At 46.2% G+C, this 22,756-nt stretch overlaps 1 protein-coding gene across 1 annotated transcript in view; it reads right to left on the bottom strand.

The window, feature by feature from the left end:
* LOC149341727 (corticotropin-releasing hormone receptor 1-like) overlaps positions 1–22,756 on the bottom strand; it is a 177,014-nt gene that overhangs the window by 82,341 nt on the left and 71,917 nt on the right. Inside the window, exon 2 of the mRNA XM_089543891.1 lies at positions 15,682–15,870. Coding sequence (XP_089400017.1) covers positions 15,682–15,870 — 189 coding nt within the window. The remainder of the gene's footprint in view (positions 1–15,681; positions 15,871–22,756) is intronic.

Genomic DNA, 22,756 nt, shown 5'->3' with positions numbered 1-22,756 from the left:
TCAAAGGGCAAGGCATCGCGCCGAACGGGTGGTGGCGTTCCTCCCTTCCATTACGGTGCGGTTCGGGTGTCCACCGAGATGGCAGAGAATTACTGCGCCATTTCCTTTCCTCAAAAAACCTTGCGTTCAAATGGCAAGGCATCGCGCTAAACGGGTGGTGGCGTTCCTCCCTTCCTGTACGGTGCGGTTCGGGTGTCCACCGAGATGACATTAGGCCCGTAAACATTTCATGCTTACTCTACTCTCGGTTACGGGAGAGGTAGATATTTTTTTTTTTTTTACTCGGGGATGCTCAGTTAACCTTTCGTCCCAACTGGTGACTGTTATCTTGCAAATGGCGCCCTTTCGCAGCTCAGCTTGGCCGTGTGTGTGTTTCTTTTATTATCACTAGCTATTACGTTGTAGTCATTAGTTATCCTAGTTATTACGTTGTAAAAGTTTTGCTTAAAACAGGCTAATTAAAGGTGCCGTTGAAATAGCAGCCATTTAATGTAAGTTTGGTCGGAAAAATATCTGCCCTAATAAAAGGCTCATAATGCAAGCACAGACAGCGTAACATGTTTTACAGTAATCGGTGTGCACTGCGCCACTGTCAATGAATTCAAGTGGCAATGAAAATTAAAGTGATACCGGATCATTTAAAGACCGCATTGTCGGCGTATATCTCAAAGCAAATGCAACAAAAAATCACTTGATGGTAATGGTATTGAAAAGCCTAAGCCATTCCTAGGCTAGCCTTCCGTATTCAGCTTTTGTAATATGCTTCGGACATCCGCACCAAGGCACGTTTCAGTAGAAATATCTTCGCTTCAACTCGTGCTTTCCTTGATACCCTCTTTCGATGTCGCATACATTTTCGCACGAAAACAAAGAAAACCTAGTTGCTCACCTGATCAAAAGCGGACGCAGAGCCAAACAGAAGTTCTTGACGCCGCCAGCGTTGCGTGTTTGCGTCGGTAAGCGCACAGTTTTCAGGGTGTTGAGTGAATTTCGGATAAGATTCAAGTTCTATGTTCCAGCCATGTAGACACAAGGAAGGCACGGTCCTTGTATTAACCCGGCTGATATACATTCATGACCCAACGCAAACGCAATGCAATCACCGGTTGCAGTGTCGCTATTGTCGACGTTTGCCTTTTACCTTTTTTTACTTCAAAAGAAAATTCGAACTGCTACGGCGGATAGCCACAGAAAAGCCGGTATTGAAGTCAATATCGAATTTCGTGAAAAAATCCCCAACACTGTTAAGTTCCACTTTACAAGTAAGCGTGGTATCAGTTAATAACGGTCGAAAAGACAGGGAAAGTCAGTCGAGCTCTGCAGGAGGCCAGCCAGAGCAGGTTGCTACTCCTCCAAAAAATACGCTTCACTGAGAGGCTGCAGAACAGAGCGAATGTGCAGAGTTTCGGCTGGACATTCCTAGGTGTCTCCTTTAGACGGTTCTTATCGAGCCTTACGATCGATCGCGAACTACGGTGTTGGAGTGGAATACCTCTTCTTCGTTTGAACTTCCTCGTGCTTAAATGTAAGCACAGTCGAAAGCCTGTAGGGCAGCAGCGGACAAGTGCGCACAGATTCGACTTCCCAATCTCCTTCCCTCCTATATTCAGGTATGATGGCGAGGGACATGAAGTACGAAAAGGCAATCACTCGTTCATCTCTCATGACGGTATGCTGGGCAGCGTCGGCCATACCATCCACCGAAAATACTGTCCACGATATTATAGTATATAGCATCAGCAAAGAGTATAAAAATACATAAGGTACCGAGAAGCTGCTTTTCTGGGTTATTATATGGTATGGTATGGTGCGGTGCGGTGCGGTGCGGTGCGGTGCGGTGCGGTGCGGTGCGGTGCGGTGCGGTGCGGTGCGGTGCGGTGCGGTGCGGTGCGGTGCGGTGCGGTGCGGTGCGGTGCGGTGCGGTGCGGTGCGGTGCGGTGCGGTGCGGTGCGGTGCGGTGCGGTGCGGTGCGGTGCGGTGCGGTGCGGTGCGGTGCGGTGCGGTGCGGTGCGGTGCGGTGCGGTGCGGTGCGGTGCGGTGCGGTGCGGTGCGGTGCGGTGCGGTGCGGTGCGGTGCGGTGCGGTGCGGTGCGGTGCGGTGCGGTGCGGTGCGGTGCGGTGCGGTGCGGTGCGGTGCGGTGCGGTGCGGTGCGGTGCGGTGCGGTGCGGTGCGGTGCGGTGCGGTGCGGTGCGGTGCGGTGCGGTGCGGTGCGGTGCGGTGCGGTGCGGTGCGGTGCGGTGCGGTGCGGTGCGGTGCGGTGCGGTGCGGTGCGGTGCGGTGCGGTGCGGTGCGGTGCGGTGCGGTGCGGTGCGGTGCGGTGCGGTGCGGTGCGGTGCGGTGCGGTGCGGTCACGTTGTAGTGACGGCGGTCCAGCGGTCAGGAAGACACCAGCAAGACTTGGAAACGAAGCTCTTTATTTAAGCTGACTTGCGCCCGCAAAAGAACTGAACCACTCGGCGACGGCGTAAGCAACAAACGTGCTCGTCAGTCGTCGAACTACGAATGCCCGCCGCTCGCGGCATCGCTCAATTTAAAGCCGGCAAGGAAACTTCGAGATAACAGGTCAAGATCATCTACAGTAATCTGGAAACACGTAGATGCAGCTCTTCATGGCTGCGATCAATCGAAGATTAGTCCGGCCGCTTCTCGCGTCACGAACAAAAATGACAACACCCCTTTCCTGCAGCCTTGCGCGAACGAACGGACACTACAATGATACGTGGCAATATGGTATGTACCGTCTTTGTCAAAAGTAACCAGGCTGCATGGCTTGCTTCTAGCTTGTATAGTGGAGCCCTTGTTGCTTTCCTAGAGATCAAAAGGTGTTGGAAGGTAAGAAGACCCCCAGTCCTTACCTTTAACGACCATTTCAGCTTCAGGGAAGCTGTAAGGGCTCCACTGTACGAGCTAGAAGCAAACCATGCAGCATGGTTACTTTTGACAAAGACTGTACATCATGTACAGAGGAATTATTGTATTTGGTATTTCTGGAAATGTGATTTTAAATAGGAAAATGTCAGTTCCATAGCGAAAAAATTCCTCCGTATGTTGTCCCTAGAATGCGAACTCATTTTGGTGAATCCATAAAGTCATGCAATATGCGACATATACTTAATGAGTTGCCTGATGGTGTTTTCAGCTTAAACACTGGCAGACAGTTACGTGATGCCACTTGTAAAATTGAACTATTGTTATTCAATGCGGTAGTTGCCCAACGAAAACTAAGTGCGGCAGTATAAATGGATGTTGCTGTTGCCGGACGGCGTCCCAGAAGCTCAAATGTTACTTTGGTGTTTCTGCATCTTGTATTATATGCCTGAATTCAATGAAGTGTTTTTCTGATTGTTATCTATCTGCCCTCTTTCTACCGCAAAACAATACCTGCTGTTTTCGACGTCTCATTGCAGAAGTAAACACTGATCTGAAAATAACTGCCTCAAATGGCGAAACCAATAGTCATGCGGGAAGTATAAACATTGATTGTGACATATACAAGCGTGTTGCTTCGTCACAGGAGTCATTGCTTGACTAGCGGCGATGCGAAATGGAGGAGTACAAAAAACTGATTCGGTATTGTCAGCTCTCTGACTTCAAAACGACCTTGCCAGTAACCCAGACAAGCCGCGGAATACGTCAAGCCTTTGGTAATACGGTTGAGATTGAATGCGCTGTCAGGAATTGGTTCCTCTTTGTTGTGCAATCGTCATTGCATCTCTTTGTTGTGCACCCGTTTTCGTGTATTATAAATGTTATTTATTTTGCAAAAACGCATATTACGCATTATCGAGAACGCACCCTGGACGTGTCATTCCGCTCTGCTCTTCAAGAATAACATTAAATTAACACTCAGAAACCTCACTAACAGGAAAAACAGCGATTACCATATTCCACGCAATGAAGCTTAATTAAAGAGAATTTTTTTTCGAAAATACCTCCCGAAAGAACACGAATACAACACAAAGTACACAACTTACAACAAAGGTAAAATACGAACAAATTAAGACATGCAACAACAATCATTTGTTATACCAGATTTCTTAAGTCACCACTCTGCTATCATGTCCTTAGTAAATCAATCATCTTCGTTAGCAGTCCTCAAAGAAAAAAGTTGAGTGCTTACTTGTTGTCACTTTAGTATAAACTTGACTTCTTAAATTATGTCCGGTTGCTTTCAGTGCCTGTATTATGTTTACTGGTTTAACCCTCCACTCCCGCTTTCTGTCAATGCCTGCATTATGTTTAGCGTTTTTGTCCGCGATTCATTGCATGTAACCAGTTTATTTTTTTTCCCTCACCGTATGCTGACGTATTGTGTGAACTGAGAAACTGACACTCGTCAGGCATCTGTGCTTTTTTGTCAACCTCTTAGACAGACTTGAACTTTTGTGTCTTGTCTGCCTGAAATAGACATTCAACTCATTTCAATTCTGTGGACACACATATGGGATAATGAGGTCCCTAAGGTGGCCAAAGACGAGAACAGCAGCCAAACATGCGGTTAGCTTGGCACACGCTTCAAAGTTTCCGATGAAAGCATCGCAGTTCTCCTGCACTGCACTGAAAACCGTTCGAGTTGAGCAAAAGAGCACCCCAAACACCGAAGGTTGCCAACAAGCAATGACGAGTGGCAACCGCGTGTTTGTCGTAGCGCTTGCAGCGTTGCAATGCGTTCATTTTCTATCGAGGGCTCACCAGTGATGAAAAGTGTATCTTGTATGCCAGTCCCAAGCGTGTTTAACATTGGCTGTCACCACGATATCTTGTGCCTCGGACCGGGAGACCACCTCTACGCTGATGCAAGGCCTTATTTTCCCTTCACTGTTGCTCGAACTTTGAAGGAGCAGAACGTGTTTATAAGTCGCGGCCGATCTTCCTACGCACGCTCTAAGCTCTTTTCCAGCACACGAAAGAGTTGTTGGCGTATGAGCGTTCATTTTTATAATGCGACATTATAAACGGCAACAAATTTATTTCGTTACCTTATAATTAAATAAAGACGCGATAAGCCCTTTTGACGTCACGCCCACGGTGTTCTCGGCGTCAAGTAGAGAGCTATCAGCCGTCCCCGCCATCACTACGAGCCTAATATAGTATAAGTGTTTCGCAGTCGACCAGAGCTGTAGGATTAACCAAAGAGCAGCTTCCGGAACAGAAATAGAACACTTTCTAATCGCATCGCGTCTTCTGCGAACATGAAGGGACGGAGGTTCATGAAGATAAACGCTAGATGTGCGTCACATGACAGAAAGGACCTTGACTGTCATATGGAAAGCAGACTTCTCTATTGTTAGCAGGCGGCGTGAGCATCAAACGAGATGACCCTGCCTGTCATGTTATCCCCATCCATTCTCTCGGTATTAATCCTCGCCTTAATATGGCATCTCAATAACAATGACAGCGCTGCGTGTGCCGTGCAATATTGGCCAAGCATTCGCGCCATGGTGCCGCCATGCACTGACAGCTCGCGTGTCACATAGTTAACTAGACATGCGGCTAAGCTCTTGTGGTCGCAAACATCTTCCCGCAAAAATAAAATATTGAAATAAAAGGCATAGTCTGTGATACGCGCCTACCTTCGTCTGCTCAGCGTAGGGGTTCATACTGCGGTGCTATTCCACCACCAAGGACAGGCAATAACTAGTAAATAAAAAAACAGACAAAACTGATTTGCGCGCCACTGACACGTTGTCCGCTATTTTTTGTGGCAACGTAGGAGAGAAAAAACAAGAAAAGAGCAGAACCGAAGTGAAAAGTGAGTTAAATAAATTATTTTGCAAGCTTCCACTTCAATTTCTTTTTTCATCTCGCCACATTGTGGTACTATGTCAAACCCGAACGGGTGATACATACCTGTTCTGCAGAATCTAAAAAGAAACATTATGAAAGATAATATAAAAGGAATGGAATGAATACACTCTGGAGCTAAGAAGAAAAAATGGAAGGGAGAAAGGTTGAATTTCTTTGGAGGAGAAATTCTAGAGGCCTGTGTACTGTGCGATGTCAGTGCACGTTAAAGAACCCCAGGGGGTCAAAATTTCTGGAGCCCTCGACTACGGCGTCTCTCATAGCCTTAGTCGCTTTGGGACGTTAAACCCCATGAACCAAACCAAACCAAGAGCAAGGGAGGAGATGAAAAGTAACAAAGAAAAAAGAAAAAAGAAATTGAAAAATATAGAAAGGCAAAATAAAGGAAGGAATGAAGGAAAAGAAAGAGCGAGGGATGAAAGAAGAAAGGGAAGATGCGATGCAGAGATAAAGAAATAAATGGCGAAGGAAAGGATAAGAGGGGAGAAATGAAAAGACACAAAGAAAGAAAGAAAGAAAGAAAGAAAGAAAGAAAGAAAGAAAGAAAGAAAGAAAGAAGAAAGAAAGAAAGGAAAGAAGAAGGAAGAAAGAAAGAAAGAAAGAAAGGAAAGAAAGAAAGAAAGAAAGAAAGAAAGAAAGAAAGAAAGAAAGAAAGAAGAAAAGAAGAAAGAAAGAAAGAAAAGAAAGAAAAGAAAGAAAGAAAGAAAGAAAGAAAGAAAGAAAGAAAGAAAGAAAGAAAGAAAGAAAGAAAGAAAGAAAGAAAGAAAGAAAGAAAGAAAGAAAGAAAGAAAGAAAGAAAGAAAGAAAGAAAGAAAGAAAGAAAGAAAGAAGAAAGAAAGAAAGAAAGAAAGAAAGAAAGAAAGAAGAAAGAAAGAAAGAAAGCGAAAAGGACCTGGAACCTGCAGTATGCCTTAGCTGAAGAAAACCCAGCTTTCTGCCCCCGCAGCAGAAGAGGAGGTCAGTGTCAAGGTCATGCACGTCCACTCGAGGGATGAACAAGCCCCGCAAGAACCCCGTCATGCACTCCTCGAGTGTGCCGCTGAGCGGCGGAACCCATGTTCCCCTCACGCCTCTATTTTCACGGAGGGAGCGGCCTTCCGATCCGTAAGCACCGACCACTTTGCCGACAGAACGACCACTCAAGCGCGGGATACGGGATTGACGTACTGCCACTGGGGACGCAATATTTCACCGTCACTTTATTATTTTTTTTTCGTTGCCTTGGCGCTCTGTTGCGCCAATCGCTTTTTGCCGGCACGGGCCCTCTCCTCAGCCTATATCCGTCTCGGTGTTCGCCTCCGTGGATATTGAAACCGTCTCTAGGACATTCATTCCCCTGGTTCGAGGTACGCGATGGATCTTCTTTTTGCTCTCGCAGCTTAACCTTACGCCATTCGGTCCTTTCCCTTCTCCCCTTTTTCTCGGTCCTTTATCATTGAAGGCCACGTCCATCGTTTCATCAGGGCACAAGCGAAGGAGCAGCGGCTCTGCGCACCGGCGTTTTTTTCGGGAATTAATATGCGCAGAATAGCAGTGAGGTAGAATAAGAAATTTCGTCTAAAAATCAGCATTGTTACCGTACACATCTAGAAAATTTGTTTCTTTCAAATTTTTAGTTCTGTTTGGCAATATTTACAAATTCAAAAAACCCAGAATTTACGGTATAAAAAATCTACAACGGCTAAGGTACTGCTTAACAGGAACAATTCTGAGAAAAGCTGTTATCCACCATGGCGTTCCCGCTGTACTGACTGTCCATCTATTAGAACGCGTTCGGCAGGCGGCGGCCCTGTCGTCACTGCCAAGGGGGCAGCTAGACAGGATGCGTCTCTCTTGTGCTTGAGGAAGTACGGCTGGATTTTACCATGGTCAACGCTTTTTCTGACACGACTGATACAACGGTCCCGAGTCTGCCTGAGGAATGGGCTGCACTGTCCGCGTGGCCTCCGCTCTGAGCCGCAAAGAGGACGAAGCGGCCAGGGGCGCGAGAGAGGTGCGCTAGACTCAGTCATGTGATCTTGCTACACCATCACCGCCAGCAAGGACGCCCAACCGGCAAACGAACCATTACCAGCCTAAGCCCCGCGCGACCTCCACTCTAAGCCACAAAGAAGACAAATCGGCCACGGGCGCTGGAGGAACGCTCAGGCTGCGTTGTAGCTGTGCCTGGGGACTATTTACTGACAGCCATTGCGGATGGCCGATAACAGCTTTTCGCTGTAAAACTTAGCTAGCACTTGTGAAGAAATTTTTGCATCGAAGCGTATAGAAATGCATTGCTACGAAAGACGAACACGCATCGTATGCGACGGGACGGCCGCTCTGTGTGTGCTGCTTTCGTTCGTAGCGCTTTATTCCTATACTTTAAAATATTACAGAACGAACTAGCTCAGAAATTTTTTCACTTGAACAAATGTCTATAACCTGCATTGCACTTTAAACATGTTAAGCGGGTCAAAAGTTCGCGTATTCCTCACACTTTTTATGCAATTAATGTTTGAATGAAATTGAGGTTATATCTTTCAGATTGCGTGTTCCTGCACATCAATGCACATGCATGTACAAGAGCCACACGATAGTAACGCCTGGAAAGCCGGCACGCTTAGGGCTGTTACTCGTCGCACTGCCCAGCAAAAAAGTTACTGGTGGTAAGTCTGAAGAGCAGCCGGGTAATGTTTTTTTCCCCTTCCACGAAATGTTCTCGCTAAAAGAGACAACCAAACCACTGGCCTTAAATACTTGACACTGCTGTGAACGAATTAAGAGGTTGTCAAGTTTTTTCTTTCTTTTCTTTTTTACAGGCTCATGCTGTATGTTTCTGAAAACCTAATCCCAATTCTTGGAACAGTATAAATTTACATTATAACTCAGTTTCTACTTTCGTCCGTGGCCGCACAGTAATTATCTGCGTTATAGTCAGTCAGCATAGTGCTCCGAAGCTTTCTTTTTACTCTAACAAGTTTATAGTTGTTTTTCTCCTTGAGTTAATCATCCCATGCAGTCCACTTCTGTCACAGAGCGGCAGACGCCAAGTCAATTAATGATTGTTGAAAACGGCTTCCTCGTCTGACTGTTTAACACGCGCTGCAGCAAGGGCTGTCTAGCTTTACGACAAACGCAAAAGAAAAGAAAAAAAAAAGAAAACTTCCCTCGATGTTTTTCTCCACCCGCTCTCCTGTGCTTTCCTGGTACCACCGGGGATCTGTAGTGTATTTTAAGCAGTCAGAAGTAAATTTCTCACGCTGCTCTCGGAAATGAGGACTGCCTTGTCAAAAAGAGTTATATAAGACGCACGGTTTCTCCGCGACTCTAAACAAAAAATAAATGGAGTAGAATTTCCGGACAGTTATTTAGAAAAGACGCGGAGTCTGCTCGTTCCATACAGGTTCTTATTCTGCTGAGACATGGAATTTTCCCATCGTTAACAGAAGCCCAGAGAGCTTCCACAAACCAGCGTTGAAAAGCCTGGGAAGTAGCTATTCGACGTTAGCTTGAAAGCTGTTTCATTTCAGGCGATTTCTCCTGCGTGAATACCGAACCGAAGAAACTTTGTAACGCTGGTTTTTAAAATCAAAAAGAAAAAAACTATAAAATGTCGCAAAATATTTTGGTTCCGAGGAGTCGGAGATTGGGCTGCGGAAAAGTTTGACTGAGAGTTTTTTTTTTTTTTGCAGGCAACTACATATATCGCGGATACGTGAGAGGCAGCTTAACACCTTCACTGCGTTTTACCTGGAAAGCTTTTCATGCTGCTGGCGACGCAGTAGAAGATTATGCAGACAACGCTCCTTGTACAAGTGGCTGTGTAATGTCCTTCATCAAAGCTCATTCCTGACACCAGCGACAAAAGAACATTGTACTCTTAGGCGTGGACTGCTTTAATTAAGATTTCCATGACAGCTGCCATGACTGTGCGCGTCGGCTGAACAGAAACTGCGTTATATATCTGTGACCGACCAGACTTGTTCCGAGCAAAATAATTTTCTGCAAACTGATTTTTCGCGGATTTAAACTTTAAAGAACCTTTTGGCGTGCGAGGACGTGCTCGCACATGATTATTTCCTCAAACATTCATATCAGCTTAAAACGTAAGAGCAGCCATGGGCTGGTTCCTCTTTCTTTAATTTTTTCTTTCTCATAATCTCTACTGCCTGTTTTCTCTACACAGGTGTTCCAGCTTTTAAAAAGCACGGAACATCCCAGCCCCGTGAAATCAACTGAAATGTGTTGAGAGTCGCCTGGCCTAGTTTGCAGTATTTTTTTCTTCTCAAAACGTTACTAATTGGTAATTACAGATAAGCCAAATTTTTAATCATTGTTTCAGGAACAAAGTATCAGCATCCTTTTGTAAAACAGCGGACTAAAATGTGTACTCCAAGCTATCGTTCGAGTAAAATAGTTTTTTACCGCCCTTAAAGCATAACTCGCGCTATGAAAAAAAAAGCTCCCACGTGACAACGGTGTCACTTCAACGCCCCAAGACGCGTCTCAGGAACAAGATCCGCTTTTGGCTCGAAAGCGCTACTTGACTAGCAAAGCTGAAAAACCCGAGGTATGTGTGAAGCCTCAACCTTTGACGGAGCGCCAGTGTCTTATATGCAGCTGCTCCGTCAACGCGCGGAACTGGCACCGCCCTCACTCCCTGCGCGCGGCTGCCGATAGCGGCTGACGAAAAGAGCTTGCGTGCGGTTGCCTTTGAGGCGGTGTTGACTCAAGTACTTTGCGCGTCCTATTTCGTGCAACTACTTTAAAGCCCTACGATTTTTTTTTTTTGGACATGCCCTCCCCGACGAGGCTTTGCGAGCGTACTTGGGCAGAGATGTGAGCCATCAGTTGGTCATGTGATAGCTTTCTTTGAAAGCCAATAAATAAAGCTAGGTAAATCGTACCTTGATGAAAACAGTGCTGTGAGGTGTTTTTCGAGCCGATCTACAGCTTCTGTATTCACATCTTGTTCCTCAAGCAATAAATAAAAAGTAAGCTAATTATTGTTTGCCAATTATTTACATTTTGAAGAACAATAAATATACTTCAGACTAGAGCGCGTAACTCTGAAACCTTTGTTGGTTTCACTCGGCTAGGGCACTCCGTGTTTTTAAAATCTTCGTTAAATTCAGCTGGGACACATGTAAAGCAATCTCGGCTTTATGCCTAGAAACGCAAATACTTCTCTTTTTATCGAGAAGAACACGTCCACTCCACTCGATTGCCTACCCGTACCTCGTAGACGCTAACAACTCAAACACGCTCCCTTACAAGGATCTTAAATGGGCTATTCGGCTACTGATTTTAGGCATCTTTAATAACGAAAAATGGCACGAACAAGAAAGTAGTGGTAGGACACACGTGACAAATGTGAGTTTGAAATACAGTATGTGTCCTATTCTTACTTTCATGCCCTTGTCTTCTTGATCTAGTTGTGATGCCTGGAAAGAGTTACAGAATAAGGAAACCTTTACGCAAGCAGGAAACTGAGTTTTAAATATAATTAGATTGATACCCCTAAAGATCGTCAATAAGCAAAAGATGGAAGCAGACGAAATGAAGGCACTGAGATATATGTGTGAAATGTAAAGAAAAAACAAAGAACGAAACGACCACGTGCGAAGCACTTTGAAAGCAACAAATGTAGAAAGAAATATTGGAGAACGCCAGCTCTGACGCTTTGGTGATGAGATGAGAACAAACTACGGATACACGGTAAAAAAAAAAAAAATTGATTAAATTAAAAGTTCAGGGCAAGAGGTCCAGAGGGCGCCCTAGAAAGTGGAGCCAAGACAATGTGCAAAGAGAATCAAAGCGTGAAGAAGCAGGAGAGGGAATGGTTTAATGATGGTGGAAGTGGAGGCTCCTCATGATGATGATGAAAACGTTTATTAAAGCCACAATGCCTTAGTTGAAGGGAAGGCTGATCGGGTCCCTCGTCCGGGACGCCGTTGGTGAAGCCGCTGCCCGTGCTCTGGCGACGAGGGCTCGTTGTTCCTCGAGGTCCGAGCTGGACAGGGCCGCCTCCCAGCCCTCCCGCGTTGGCTGATTGCTGTCATTTTTCTGACAAGCCCATACCATGTGGTACAAGTTTGCCTTCTGGCCACAAAATTTGCACTGTGCCGAAAAGGACTCGGCCTCAATGGCGTGAAGCGTAGCTGGGTTATTGAAAGACATAGTTTGTAGCCTGCGAAGGTAACATTCCTCTGATTTACTGAGACCCTTAGCGGGCCTCGGGAGTGTCTGCCTTTCAAGGCGCAAATGTTGCAATATTTCTGAATATGTCGCTCCTCATCAGAAACAGCAACCGGGTATAAAAACTGGACAAGCTGTAAACAAAAAGAGGAAGAAGTGTGTCGATACAGATGTTTTTCCTGCTTCTATTAACATACGAAAGACACTGACTAAGCAAGGACGCCGGCATCGGTTCATGAGTGCCCTCGATACTCAATGCTGTGTCGCAGCGTGCTAGCGATAATAAGTAGAAGTGGTCGAGTACGCAAGCCTTAGGCAGCGGAAAGGTTTCTGACCTTGCAATTCCTTCTCTTCCTTCGTCGCCCCCTCTCTCCCTCTCGTTTGTCCTCCGATGACACGAGAGTGAAGGAAAATAACTAAAGCAGCTCCATAGCCAATCGAAGCGCTGCCTCGATCAAGGAATGCAAATGGTATGACCCGGAACGAGTAATCTAGCCCGACCTGTCGCGATTGCGACATTATAATCGCGAAGGCCCTTGGACAGACACTTCTGGGAAGTCCCGCCGAAGATGTAAACTCATACAGAGTCTGCATCAGGCATCGTGATTCGCGCGCCGGAGACGCCGTTGACAAAGCTCGAGATCAGTGGAGTCCCGGATGTCCGTACACGCACAGGCCTTGAAAGACACTGCCTAGACGGGACACGCGCCAGAGACTGCGGGCTATAGGCGTCAATGTGCGCAGGCCTTGGTTAACTTCACAGTGTGCGAAAGACGAAAGACAGCCTTAATGCACGAAGAGACGTTGAAGGGCGCGGTGGGAATATCGATTTCAATGGCCACGCTGCGAAGACCTAAGAACTGGTGTCCTCCGCTTCCTTCTAACGGCTCGACGCAGAAGAAATAGAACTAGTGCGAGCAGAGAAAGAGCGGGAACTCTTGACAGCGACAAATTAGCTGTTTACTCCCGGCTATACAACAACGAGCGGTGGTACAAACTAAGACTTTCAGAAAGGCTTGCGACAAGAAATTAGTATATCCAAACAAAATTCCAGACAGCTACCGTAACTTTCATGCAGAAGAGCTAATCATGATATTCTCATGGCCAAGAGACACAAGGGAACAAAGAAGGAATCGTTTATAACTTCGAGTCTCTGAATGCCAGTAGCATTCGCTTTCTTTAGATATGCCGTTGATCTCTCCCCTTTCTTTCAAAAAAGAAAAAAAAAACCCTAGTGCCTGTCAGGCTCCCAAAATAAGAACAGCCACCAAAGAGGAAATCGGACAAATTGATTGCGCGGTTTTGCCCAGGGTCTCGAAGCCAGGCTGGTGGGAGACAGCTGTGAGTCCGGCTCCGACGGAGCTCTCAAGGACGACAGAAGGCGAGTAATCTTCCTCCGCTAAGCAGCGGCGGGTTCGGCACTTGGCGCGGGGAACCAGAGAAGCGTAGTCGGCTGAGAACGCCTCCGAAAACATATCGCCACTCAGCTGCTACATGCCGCCGAGGGCCGCCAGTGATTGCATCTCACAGCTAGCAGCACGCTACCCACTCCCATATCCATATACGGCGAAAAAGGGGTGTGGGGGAATTAAAAGCAGTAATAGTGAAGTCGTAATTTCGCCTGCATAAAACAAGCCTTAAGAAACTGCCATTAAGGGGAAACATTTTAATGAAGTCCGCATGAATAATCTTACGCGGCTTAATTTTTAACTTCGAGGAGCCGGGAAATTATAGTTCTTCATTTTGAAAGGTGGCAACAGCCATGCTTTGCAACAAACAAGTAATTTTGTTCCACCTTTTTTAGAAATGTTTGTACGTTTCAGCTAAGTTTCACAACAACTGCACAAGTCACGGATTTATTCGGAGCGCTTTCAAGTTTCTGTTGTGCATTCTGTGGCATCCACTGGCGCGTCTTCTAATCAAGACGGTTTTAACTAAGAGAAGACTGGGCCAGCTGTTGCAGATAATTCATATTTTAGCAGCGCGAGAAAAATAAAGACAACAGCAAAGACGTAACACAGCCCTGAAGCTGACTATGAAGAGATTTTGTTACTGACGGGGAAAATAATTCATAGGCATCAGGCACAAGAAAATACAAGGAAATCATTCCTTCTGCGCATGCAGATAAGGGTGCCATTTCATTTTATATGTCATAACCCCCACCCCGCCCCCCCCCCCCCCAAAAAAAAAAAAATACTGATATATAACCCAATATAGAAGGTTAAAATAATTATGATATAAAGTGAAATTGACAAAGCAAGACAAAGGTGCAAGGGAGCCCACAGAAAAAGGCTTGCCGTGTGTAAAACGGGAGTAGCGTACATTCATGGGGCAAGAAATACATCGGCCGGACTGGCCGATGCATTAACGAGCGGCTAGCAGAGCACCGCAGGTCGTTGAAAGGCGCAGTGTCTTCTAAAAGTGCCGTGCATATCAGCGATTGCGAAGGCTGCTTTCCTCATTTAGATTCACAAAGCGTCTTATTCACCCACCGCGATCAGATGTATAGGGAGTTGGCAGAGGAATTACTGTCTAAAAATGATGCCGACGTGTGTGTTGCGAAGCCTTCTGTCGGCAAACTTGATAATGAGATATCGTTTTTTTTGGCAACTTGTTACCTTCGAAGAGATAATACGGGAGGTTGTTTTAAATCAGCGCTGTTTTCTTTATTTATTGTGAAGGCACTACTGGCCTCCTAACCTGGAAAATGCCGATGTGTGATGTAGCCTAACGAGACGTTCAGTGAGAGCCCCCTTGGCCAACCTGAAGCAGTACAATAAATATTCCCGCGACTGCGCTTCGAACCCGCAGCGGCGAGAACAGGTCACCCGCGCTGGCCACTGCACGACCGCAAAAGGCTATCGCTGCAGCCGATCACGCTTCACGTTAAACTGCAGCACACACTCACGTTGTGCATTGCACGTCGACGTCTTCATCAACTTCCATCTGTGCACAAGGCACGAAAGGAAAAGAAATGTGTTTTCAATCGCGTGATGCGTGGCGTTGGTGTCCACCAGCGAAAATGTACTTTCGCAATATATTTCGAGGTTAGCAATGATAAACCAGCAGCAATCTTTTTTTTTTTGTTGTTGTTGTTGTTGTTGTTTTGTTTTGTTTTTGTTGTTGTTTTCTTTTTTTTTGGCGGGGGGTTGGGCCTTACAGAATTAAATGACAGTGCCTTCTCTGCACACAGAAAATGAATGATTTTCTTGTATTTTTGTTTTACCACAGGCATGTGTACTGTCCTTTTCTGTTTACAAAGAATTCAGTTAATAGCAGCGCCTGTGTTGCGTTACGTCATGGATCTTGATTTCGTTTCTTCACGCAGCTAGAATAGGAATCAAGGCGGTGTTCTCAAAGCGGGCAGTGAGGAAAGATCTGCTCGAGAGCGCAGGTGCGAGTAAAAACACCGAGGTGAGCTTAGCGCACTTTTTAAAAGCTTACTGCTCGCTTCCATCCTTCAAACCAGCGCCCTATGAGGCGACTGCTTCATCAAATGCGTTTTGTTCCTGGGCTCACTTTGCGAATCGCGCATGCAATGAGGCGAAGTGCATGTCGAGCTTCCCGCGTGACTGACAGTACTCGGGAATGACGATGTTCACAGAAACACCCGTGGGAGTCCAAAACGTGGACAAGGTTCTTTAGGGACTGACCGCCGTTGTGTAGATCACTTGTCTTCCAGGGAAACCCACTCACCGGCTCCCCAGCGCACATCGTGCTGCGTGTAGTTGAGCCTTCCGAAGACCTCCCGGCAGGGCAGCGTCAGGATCTTCCCGGCCTCCACGGGCGGCCAGCAGTGGATCGAGTCCCAGACCGGCGGGCAGCGGGGAGGTGACAACGACGCGGCTGAAGATGAAGATGATGACGACACCAGTGCCTGTGCCCCTGCAAAGAGTGTAAATGCAAATGGACATCGCCTGAGTGATGCAGCCGTGACAAACGGTGCAGGGGAAAAAAAGATTTAACCTGGGCAATGACCATGAATAAACAGAGATTGTTGCGGATGTGCACATCCACACTCTTGAATATCTGCAGCGTGATATCGCTAGAGTAAAACGTTCGAAGAGTTGGGTTTAGTTTGGTTTTATGGAGTTGAACGTCCCAAAACGACTCATTTTATGAGGAACGCCGTAGTGGAGGGCTCCGGAAATTTCGACCACCTGGGGTTCTTTAACGTGCACTGACGTCGTACAGTACACGGCCTTCCAGAATTTCGCCTCCATCGAAATTCAACCGCCGCGGCCGGGATCGAACCCGTGTCTTTCGGGTCAGCAACCGAGTGCCATAACCACTGAGCCACCACGGCGGCCATTCGAAGAGTTGGTGCCTTCCCTCAGGACAGCACTGATAGAGGTTTCAGGCATATTGGTGGAATCATCTGAGACAATGTTGCATCAAGAAAGTAAGTAAATAAGGTACCAAAGTAAAATTATCAGCGATATCTCCGGTAAAAAATACGCAGCAAACACTTAATTTACAACTGCTCAGAAAAGGTATTGAATTACAAATAGAGGTAGCTAGGCCTTGTACAAGCCGAAGCAAAACAGTATAAAAATACCTGAACACATTTAGAAACTGCTGACATTGTAACAAAAGTGCATTACAGTAAGATAAGCAAATAAAGCACGAAAGTAACTGTTAACTCGACATGAGTAAGTGAGCTTTAAGCAGGTTCTGAAGTGAACCAGATGACAAGATGATTTAATGCATGTAGGTAGTGATGCCCACGCTGAAATTAGAGAAACAAGTGCAGCTAAAATAATTAACGTTGACTTTGATACAGCAGCCTGTTTCTCCTACGTGCTCGTGACTGTAAAAAACAATATTTTCTGGCTTCATTATTGTCAAGAATGACAACACATGTATTAATGGAACGAGTCTATCAATATCAAAGACCGACATTAGCCTTTTTGAGACGGGTTTCTTGTCATCCAACGTAGGATTACGCACACGCCGCGCATGCATCAGCTCATGCTGGGAAACTATCTGTTTTAGCACATATTACTCTTTAATGTCCGTGCATTGAAAACATTGGATAAAAGTTCTGAAATTCCAAGATTCCATCACTAATGAACCCTTCTTGCAGAAATGTAGAAAACTTGGTTATGCATTAGGATAAAAAAAAAGATGACATAACTGAATTTAGCCATTTTGATTAAGGACGATAATACTGGGCATAAATATGCAGGCATATGCAATTGAGCGCCAGATTCAAAACTGCTCCATCACCTGCCAATGCAGCGTTAAGAACCCAAAAATTTTAGACTAATCTGCCGTTGAGCTCAGCTTTTGCATGCTTATATATTTCAGTAGGCCTCTGGCATCTCTCGAAGCTGACGCTTCGACTTTGCTTTGATAAATATGTTCGAAAATGCAGGTTCTGCAATTATACCAGCAATTATTAAAGCTCTGCGAGCGGGAACGAAAATTATTCCCATATTTACGCTCTGACTGATAGGCGATAAGACGTGCATTAGGGGGTTAAGGTGCAATAAATTGCTTTTCATTCTAGGGTTGGATTCCGCGTGAGCGATGATCCAGCCCAGCAACCAAGCGATTCCGGCTTTCCTCACTTGTAGTGGGTATCCGCGCACCGTCCCATAAATGCTATACCGAGCCTGTACTAGTGGCCCCCTCCCTACATCAGATGTACAAGTTTCGGTTTGAGGTGTGATCTGGTAAAGGCTCACCGCGGAAAGTGAGGTTACCTGAAAGAGAATAACAATGTACTCGACAAGTACAAAGGTGGAAGCGGTCTCAAATCAGCAAAGAACCAAGTGAAGAACCCAAACTAAAAAGCGAAAAAACACCGTGACACAGGGTCATCGAACTTTAAGCACTCTACCGTGGAATTTTAAACATTCTTTCATAAAGTGGTTACGACAGGCGTTTAGCGCCTTCTATCCAACCCAGTCATTTTACCTCGCGCGAATGGACGCTGTTTCGAAACAGAACAAAGCTACTATTTGGTGTGAGATGAAAAACGGAAGCAAGTGTTGCCCGCTGTTCGGGGGCTTTGATGGTTTCGTGCCGGCGACTCAGCGGCTCCGAGCACAAAGGGTGCCGACAACAACAAAGGCGCCCCGGCACCGTCAGGGGTCCGTTGCTGATACAGCTAGGCCCTCTCCACGGTAAGCCCTTCACACTACGGCACCGTGCAGCTCTTGCGACAGCACAACTCCAGCTGACCTCGTTAAACACGGCAAAGAAGAGCCACGTATAGAAGTTGTGCTACACGAAGGATTCGGGCTTGAGAGCACTTTGTGAAGTACCGCCATCAGCACGGCAGAAAAAAAAGCAGCTTTCTCTTGGCCGCCAGCCTAGTTAAATAGCGGCCAACTGTCGCTGTTGTCGCTGAGCGTTCTGGTGCAAACTGTTGAAAGGCCTTCTACACAAAAATTATTGACCAACATGCCGTTCATTTTTTTTTTTTTTTTTCACTGTATAAAAGACCATGTCAGTTCCTGTTGGAGGCTACAAACGAGAAATCTCTGTGGAGTTAAGGATAATATAGTTTCATATCCAAAAATATAATCGAGTGTGTCCTTCTTGCTCAAGAATTTACTGTTTCGACATCCAAAAATACGAAAATTAAAAGACATTACTCGTCTGCTCCACACAGTCGACCGATATGTCCCAGTTTACACCACGTTTTTCGCAGTTGCCGCTTAAGCTTAAGGCAGCCGAGAAAAAGAAAGATGCGTTCTCAAAACGGGCAAGTATGTAAGCCGTCTGAGGAGCTCCACAGAACTGCGTCACCGAGGGCGCGCTCATTCGGGACGCCGTGGAAGGCCCGTGCGCCTACGCTCATTGTTGCGCGCAGGATCCTCCCCTCGTTAGTCGGTCGCACTCGTGAACAAAAAGAGTGTCCTTTTGTCCCGTAGGAAGGGGGAAGCGGTGTCTCCTCTTGAAGGGTTTCCAAAAACAGCACCATCACCCTTGTCATACGCGTCCTTCCCAGTTAGCTTCTGCTCACGAGTTTTGGACTTTGTGATGAGCGGCGCATGTTTCGATGTCGGTGTCCAAAACATAATGAGAAAATGGAAGCAGCCAGGAAGGGACATAAAATTTTCACCCCCTTAAGCGAGTTGAATGGGTTAGAGTTTTAAAAATGACCAAAAAAGAATATGTCCTGTGCGAGGGGGAAGAACAAAGGAAAGTGGTGCCGGCGCGCGAACAAAGACCACTGCTGCGTTGTGCAATTCGCAGCTGCTCTCGTCGTGCGTCGCAGTAGATTTACATTTGTTCTTCCGCTTTCAGCCTTTATATAACTCTATATGGCCTCCCCTGCTTGCAGCACTCTCCTTAAAAAGCTCCCCGAACATCATTATTGAGAGCATTGTTGGTAGTCTTCGGGACTGCTGCCAGCTATTTCGCCTTCTGTTGGCCGCTTCTTGCTTTTTACTGACGACTTTTTAAGCGTCTTCTGCTCGTCTTGACTTGTTGAACTGGCACAGGCCTAGTCGCAGTAATCCCTTAATTTTAACTTCACAAGTGCCCTTGTTATGAGTGGTTGCAGTGCCTGCTGCAGTGCAGTCTCCCATTATTTAGTTTTCCTTGGACAACATTTCTATCTCCGTTGGGCTTAGTTTAGCTTACTGCGTGAAATAATGTCAGAATGCTTGCTTGCTGGGCTAGCCGGTTCATTGTAACTTATGTAACAGCGCGAATAAAACTAAGGAAGGGACGACAACAGAGACAGAGTAAAAACAGCGTTTAATGAATTAATGTCGCTTAGTTCGTTCAAGACAAACCTAGCACGCTAAGCTTTTCTCACCTTACAATGTCGGCTTACCTGTCAGTGTAGCTTGTTTTTCAAGCCAGCTTATCCTGGAACGAGGACCTGGATACCGCGTAACAAAGTTGGCGAGGAGGTACTCCGCACTAATAGGGTCAGTTATGTTTCAGAGGTACGCAGAAACAGCCCTGGTGAAAGTGCTCAAGCCTGGTATTCAAAAAAAAAATCATAAAAAAATAAAATTTCTATCATTAACATTTCAGGACTTGATTATTAGTTTGCGCAACTCCGGTTGTTGAAATGGTTGTGCGGGCAAGCCTGACAATTTTTCGCATCATCACCGGACCATGATCCATAAATCCATAAATTAGGAAGTATACAAAGTGATCAGAAGTGCTGAAAACATAACGGCCCTCCCACATAATTATTAGCCTTCTTTTCAGCGGCATGCTTGCCTTTTAATAGAGAATTTTTGGCATTATTTCAGTGCAAAGTGTAAAATGGATCATTGATCGAAAGCTGGTGCTAGCTCATCCCGGATTAAGAATTTAAATATGTAGTTCTGAACATAAACGGTGCAGGAGGGCAGTTTAAGACAATTACACAGATCTTTTGCCTTGAGTAGGCCTTTACTCTACGTCAAAGTTTCTCAATTTTAAAGTCCCAAGTGCCGCAAGAGCGCACTCACATCTCATAAGGGTTAAGTAGGACTCGAAGGTTTCTTTTAGCAGCGACAATCGGTTTTAAGAACTAAGTCAAGTGACTGAAATGCGAGCTGATAAGCTAGTAGACAGCCCTAGTTTCAACACACGTTTGTTGTGAAATATTTGTAAAACTTCTGCACGAATTCTCTCTTGAAATTTAGTTCGAAACCGCCCTTAGTCTCAGCGGGTGCAAATACTCATCGTTACACGCTGTTGTGGGCGTGCTCTCTGTGGGAATTTTTCGCTGCTCACGGATCTTTTGTTTTCCACGTCAGAGACCTTACCCCAGCTCTATGCGGTGAGCTGGGGAACAATGCAGCTTCCGTACTTTGCTGGCGCGCCACTTGTTCAAGCCCACAGCGCCTGACGTGCCCCTCTACTTCCCCAGTGCCTCCCTTACTGATTCGCTTCCACTTAAGCGTAATCAATCACCCACGCGCCCACAGCAGTTGCGGTCCGGGCCTACAAGTTGAGAAATATGCAAATGGCGCAGAATTTTTATTCGCGTTACTCGTTATTCTACGAGCCGCTGTTGTGACTCAGTAATAAGGTGTACATCGCAACGTGGCAAACGCCGTCAAGGCCCAAGGTGCCGAAGAGATTTCGAGCTGAGTTTCACTCAGCTAACCATCATGGCGGTGTTGTGCTTTGTGCCCGCTGATTCTATTCCGTGATTAAGCCCTCTGAGTCGTCCAAGGCGTGGCTGCAACTTTTTTCTTCTTTTTCACACAAGCGTGAAATAGCAATCACCCCCTCGCTCCCCCTAAAAAAAAACTAGAAAAAAATCAGCCTCAATTTTTTTTTTTTTTTTTACGAGGGCGCAAGAACGCTGCTCCTTTTAACAGCGGCACCCAGAATATGGCAGGTTGCCAAGATCCAAGCGCCATTCAGTGTTGTTCGTTTGAAACACCATAAAACAGAGCACAGACAAATGTGGCCGGCGTTTGGAAGCAAAGAGGGGCGAAAGTGCAAATCGTCGTTTCTATAAAAGCGCCCATGGATGTTAGAAAAGAAGATAACACCCGCTTTAAGGGACTGGATAAAAAAATAATGCGAGATTTTTATAATGAGCACCAAATGTATGGCGCGTGATAAACTTTATGAAGGACGAAAGTTCCCTCACTCGATGCGACAATGACAGTTACATCGCACGCCCTTTTCCTCCCCCACATGCTCACCGCCCCGCCGCGATGGCTCAGTGGTTAGGGCGCTTGGCTGCTGAGCCCGAGGACGCGGGTTCAATCCCAGCTGCCACAGCGCGTTTCGACGGAGGCGAAACGCAAGGCAGCCATGTACCGTGTGATGTCAGTGCAAGCTAAATATCCCCAGGTCGTCGAAGTTAATCCGGAGCTATTCATTACGGCTTCACACATAACCCGTGTAGGTTTGGAACGTTAAATTCTAATACCACACCTTACTATCAATACTCACGTGATTCACGCAACAGCAGATGAAGTACTCCTGAAATCGTTCATGTATCACGTTATCTTCCTAGTAAAGCTCGGACCGATAATAACCTATCTCGTCTGCTACCTGATTAACACGAAATATTTTCAACGCCGGCCACGCCACTTACATCAGGGAAGGTGCGTGATCTACTACTGCAAAACGAAAGAACGAAAAAAGTCCGCCATCTAGTGAGTTTCGCGTAGGGCTTTTTTTTTCACACTCTTTACTGTCTGTCACTTTAGTCCCAGCTTTTATGTGCCTGCCATAACAGCACATACGTGACGGAAAGCATCTATTTATAGCCCAGTAATCTTGGCCTCCTTTCCTACAGCCTTCAGGGCCCCTCGTCTACGCCAATTTTCATCCATACTGAGTGAAGGCCATGACAGCCTGAAATGTTTCGGTCGTCAGCGACAGTCGCAACCATGCGGCACACACGCACGGGGTTTCATAGCATGCACTCAGATGCAAGGCACGCTTAAAACGTTTTCTTTTTTGTTTTGTATTGGTTTTTTTTTTTTTTTTGGGGGGGGGGGGGGGGGGGGGCGAAAAGCGCACGAGATTTCTTTGGCAACGCCATGCCCTCAGAAGTTGAGCGCCTGCATCAGCGAATGCGTCCGGGTGCGTCGAAGCCCGATCGCTTTCTTTTCAACGCCTTGTTGCGCGCTGCCTATGCCTTTCGTTTCGCACCTTCTTTCACTCCTCTCCATTCACGAATAGCGTAGATTTCCTGCGGTTGACGGCGGATGAGAACAGAGACGACCATAAAGGGAAGGTTTGGGGCAGCTCAAAAATACAAGGTGAAAAACCTATGTGCGCGTATACGCAGAAATTGGGGAGACAGGTCCCGGCTGATCTGCCTTTAACGGCCAACTGAGTG

This window comes from Amblyomma mixtum, chromosome 5 (assembly GCF_055824585.1).
Source record: "Amblyomma mixtum isolate Tamu chromosome 5, ASM5582458v1, whole genome shotgun sequence".
In the NCBI taxonomy this organism is placed as follows: Eukaryota; Metazoa; Arthropoda; class Arachnida; order Ixodida; family Ixodidae; genus Amblyomma; species Amblyomma mixtum.
This window is presented reverse-complemented; position numbering and strand designations above follow the sequence as displayed.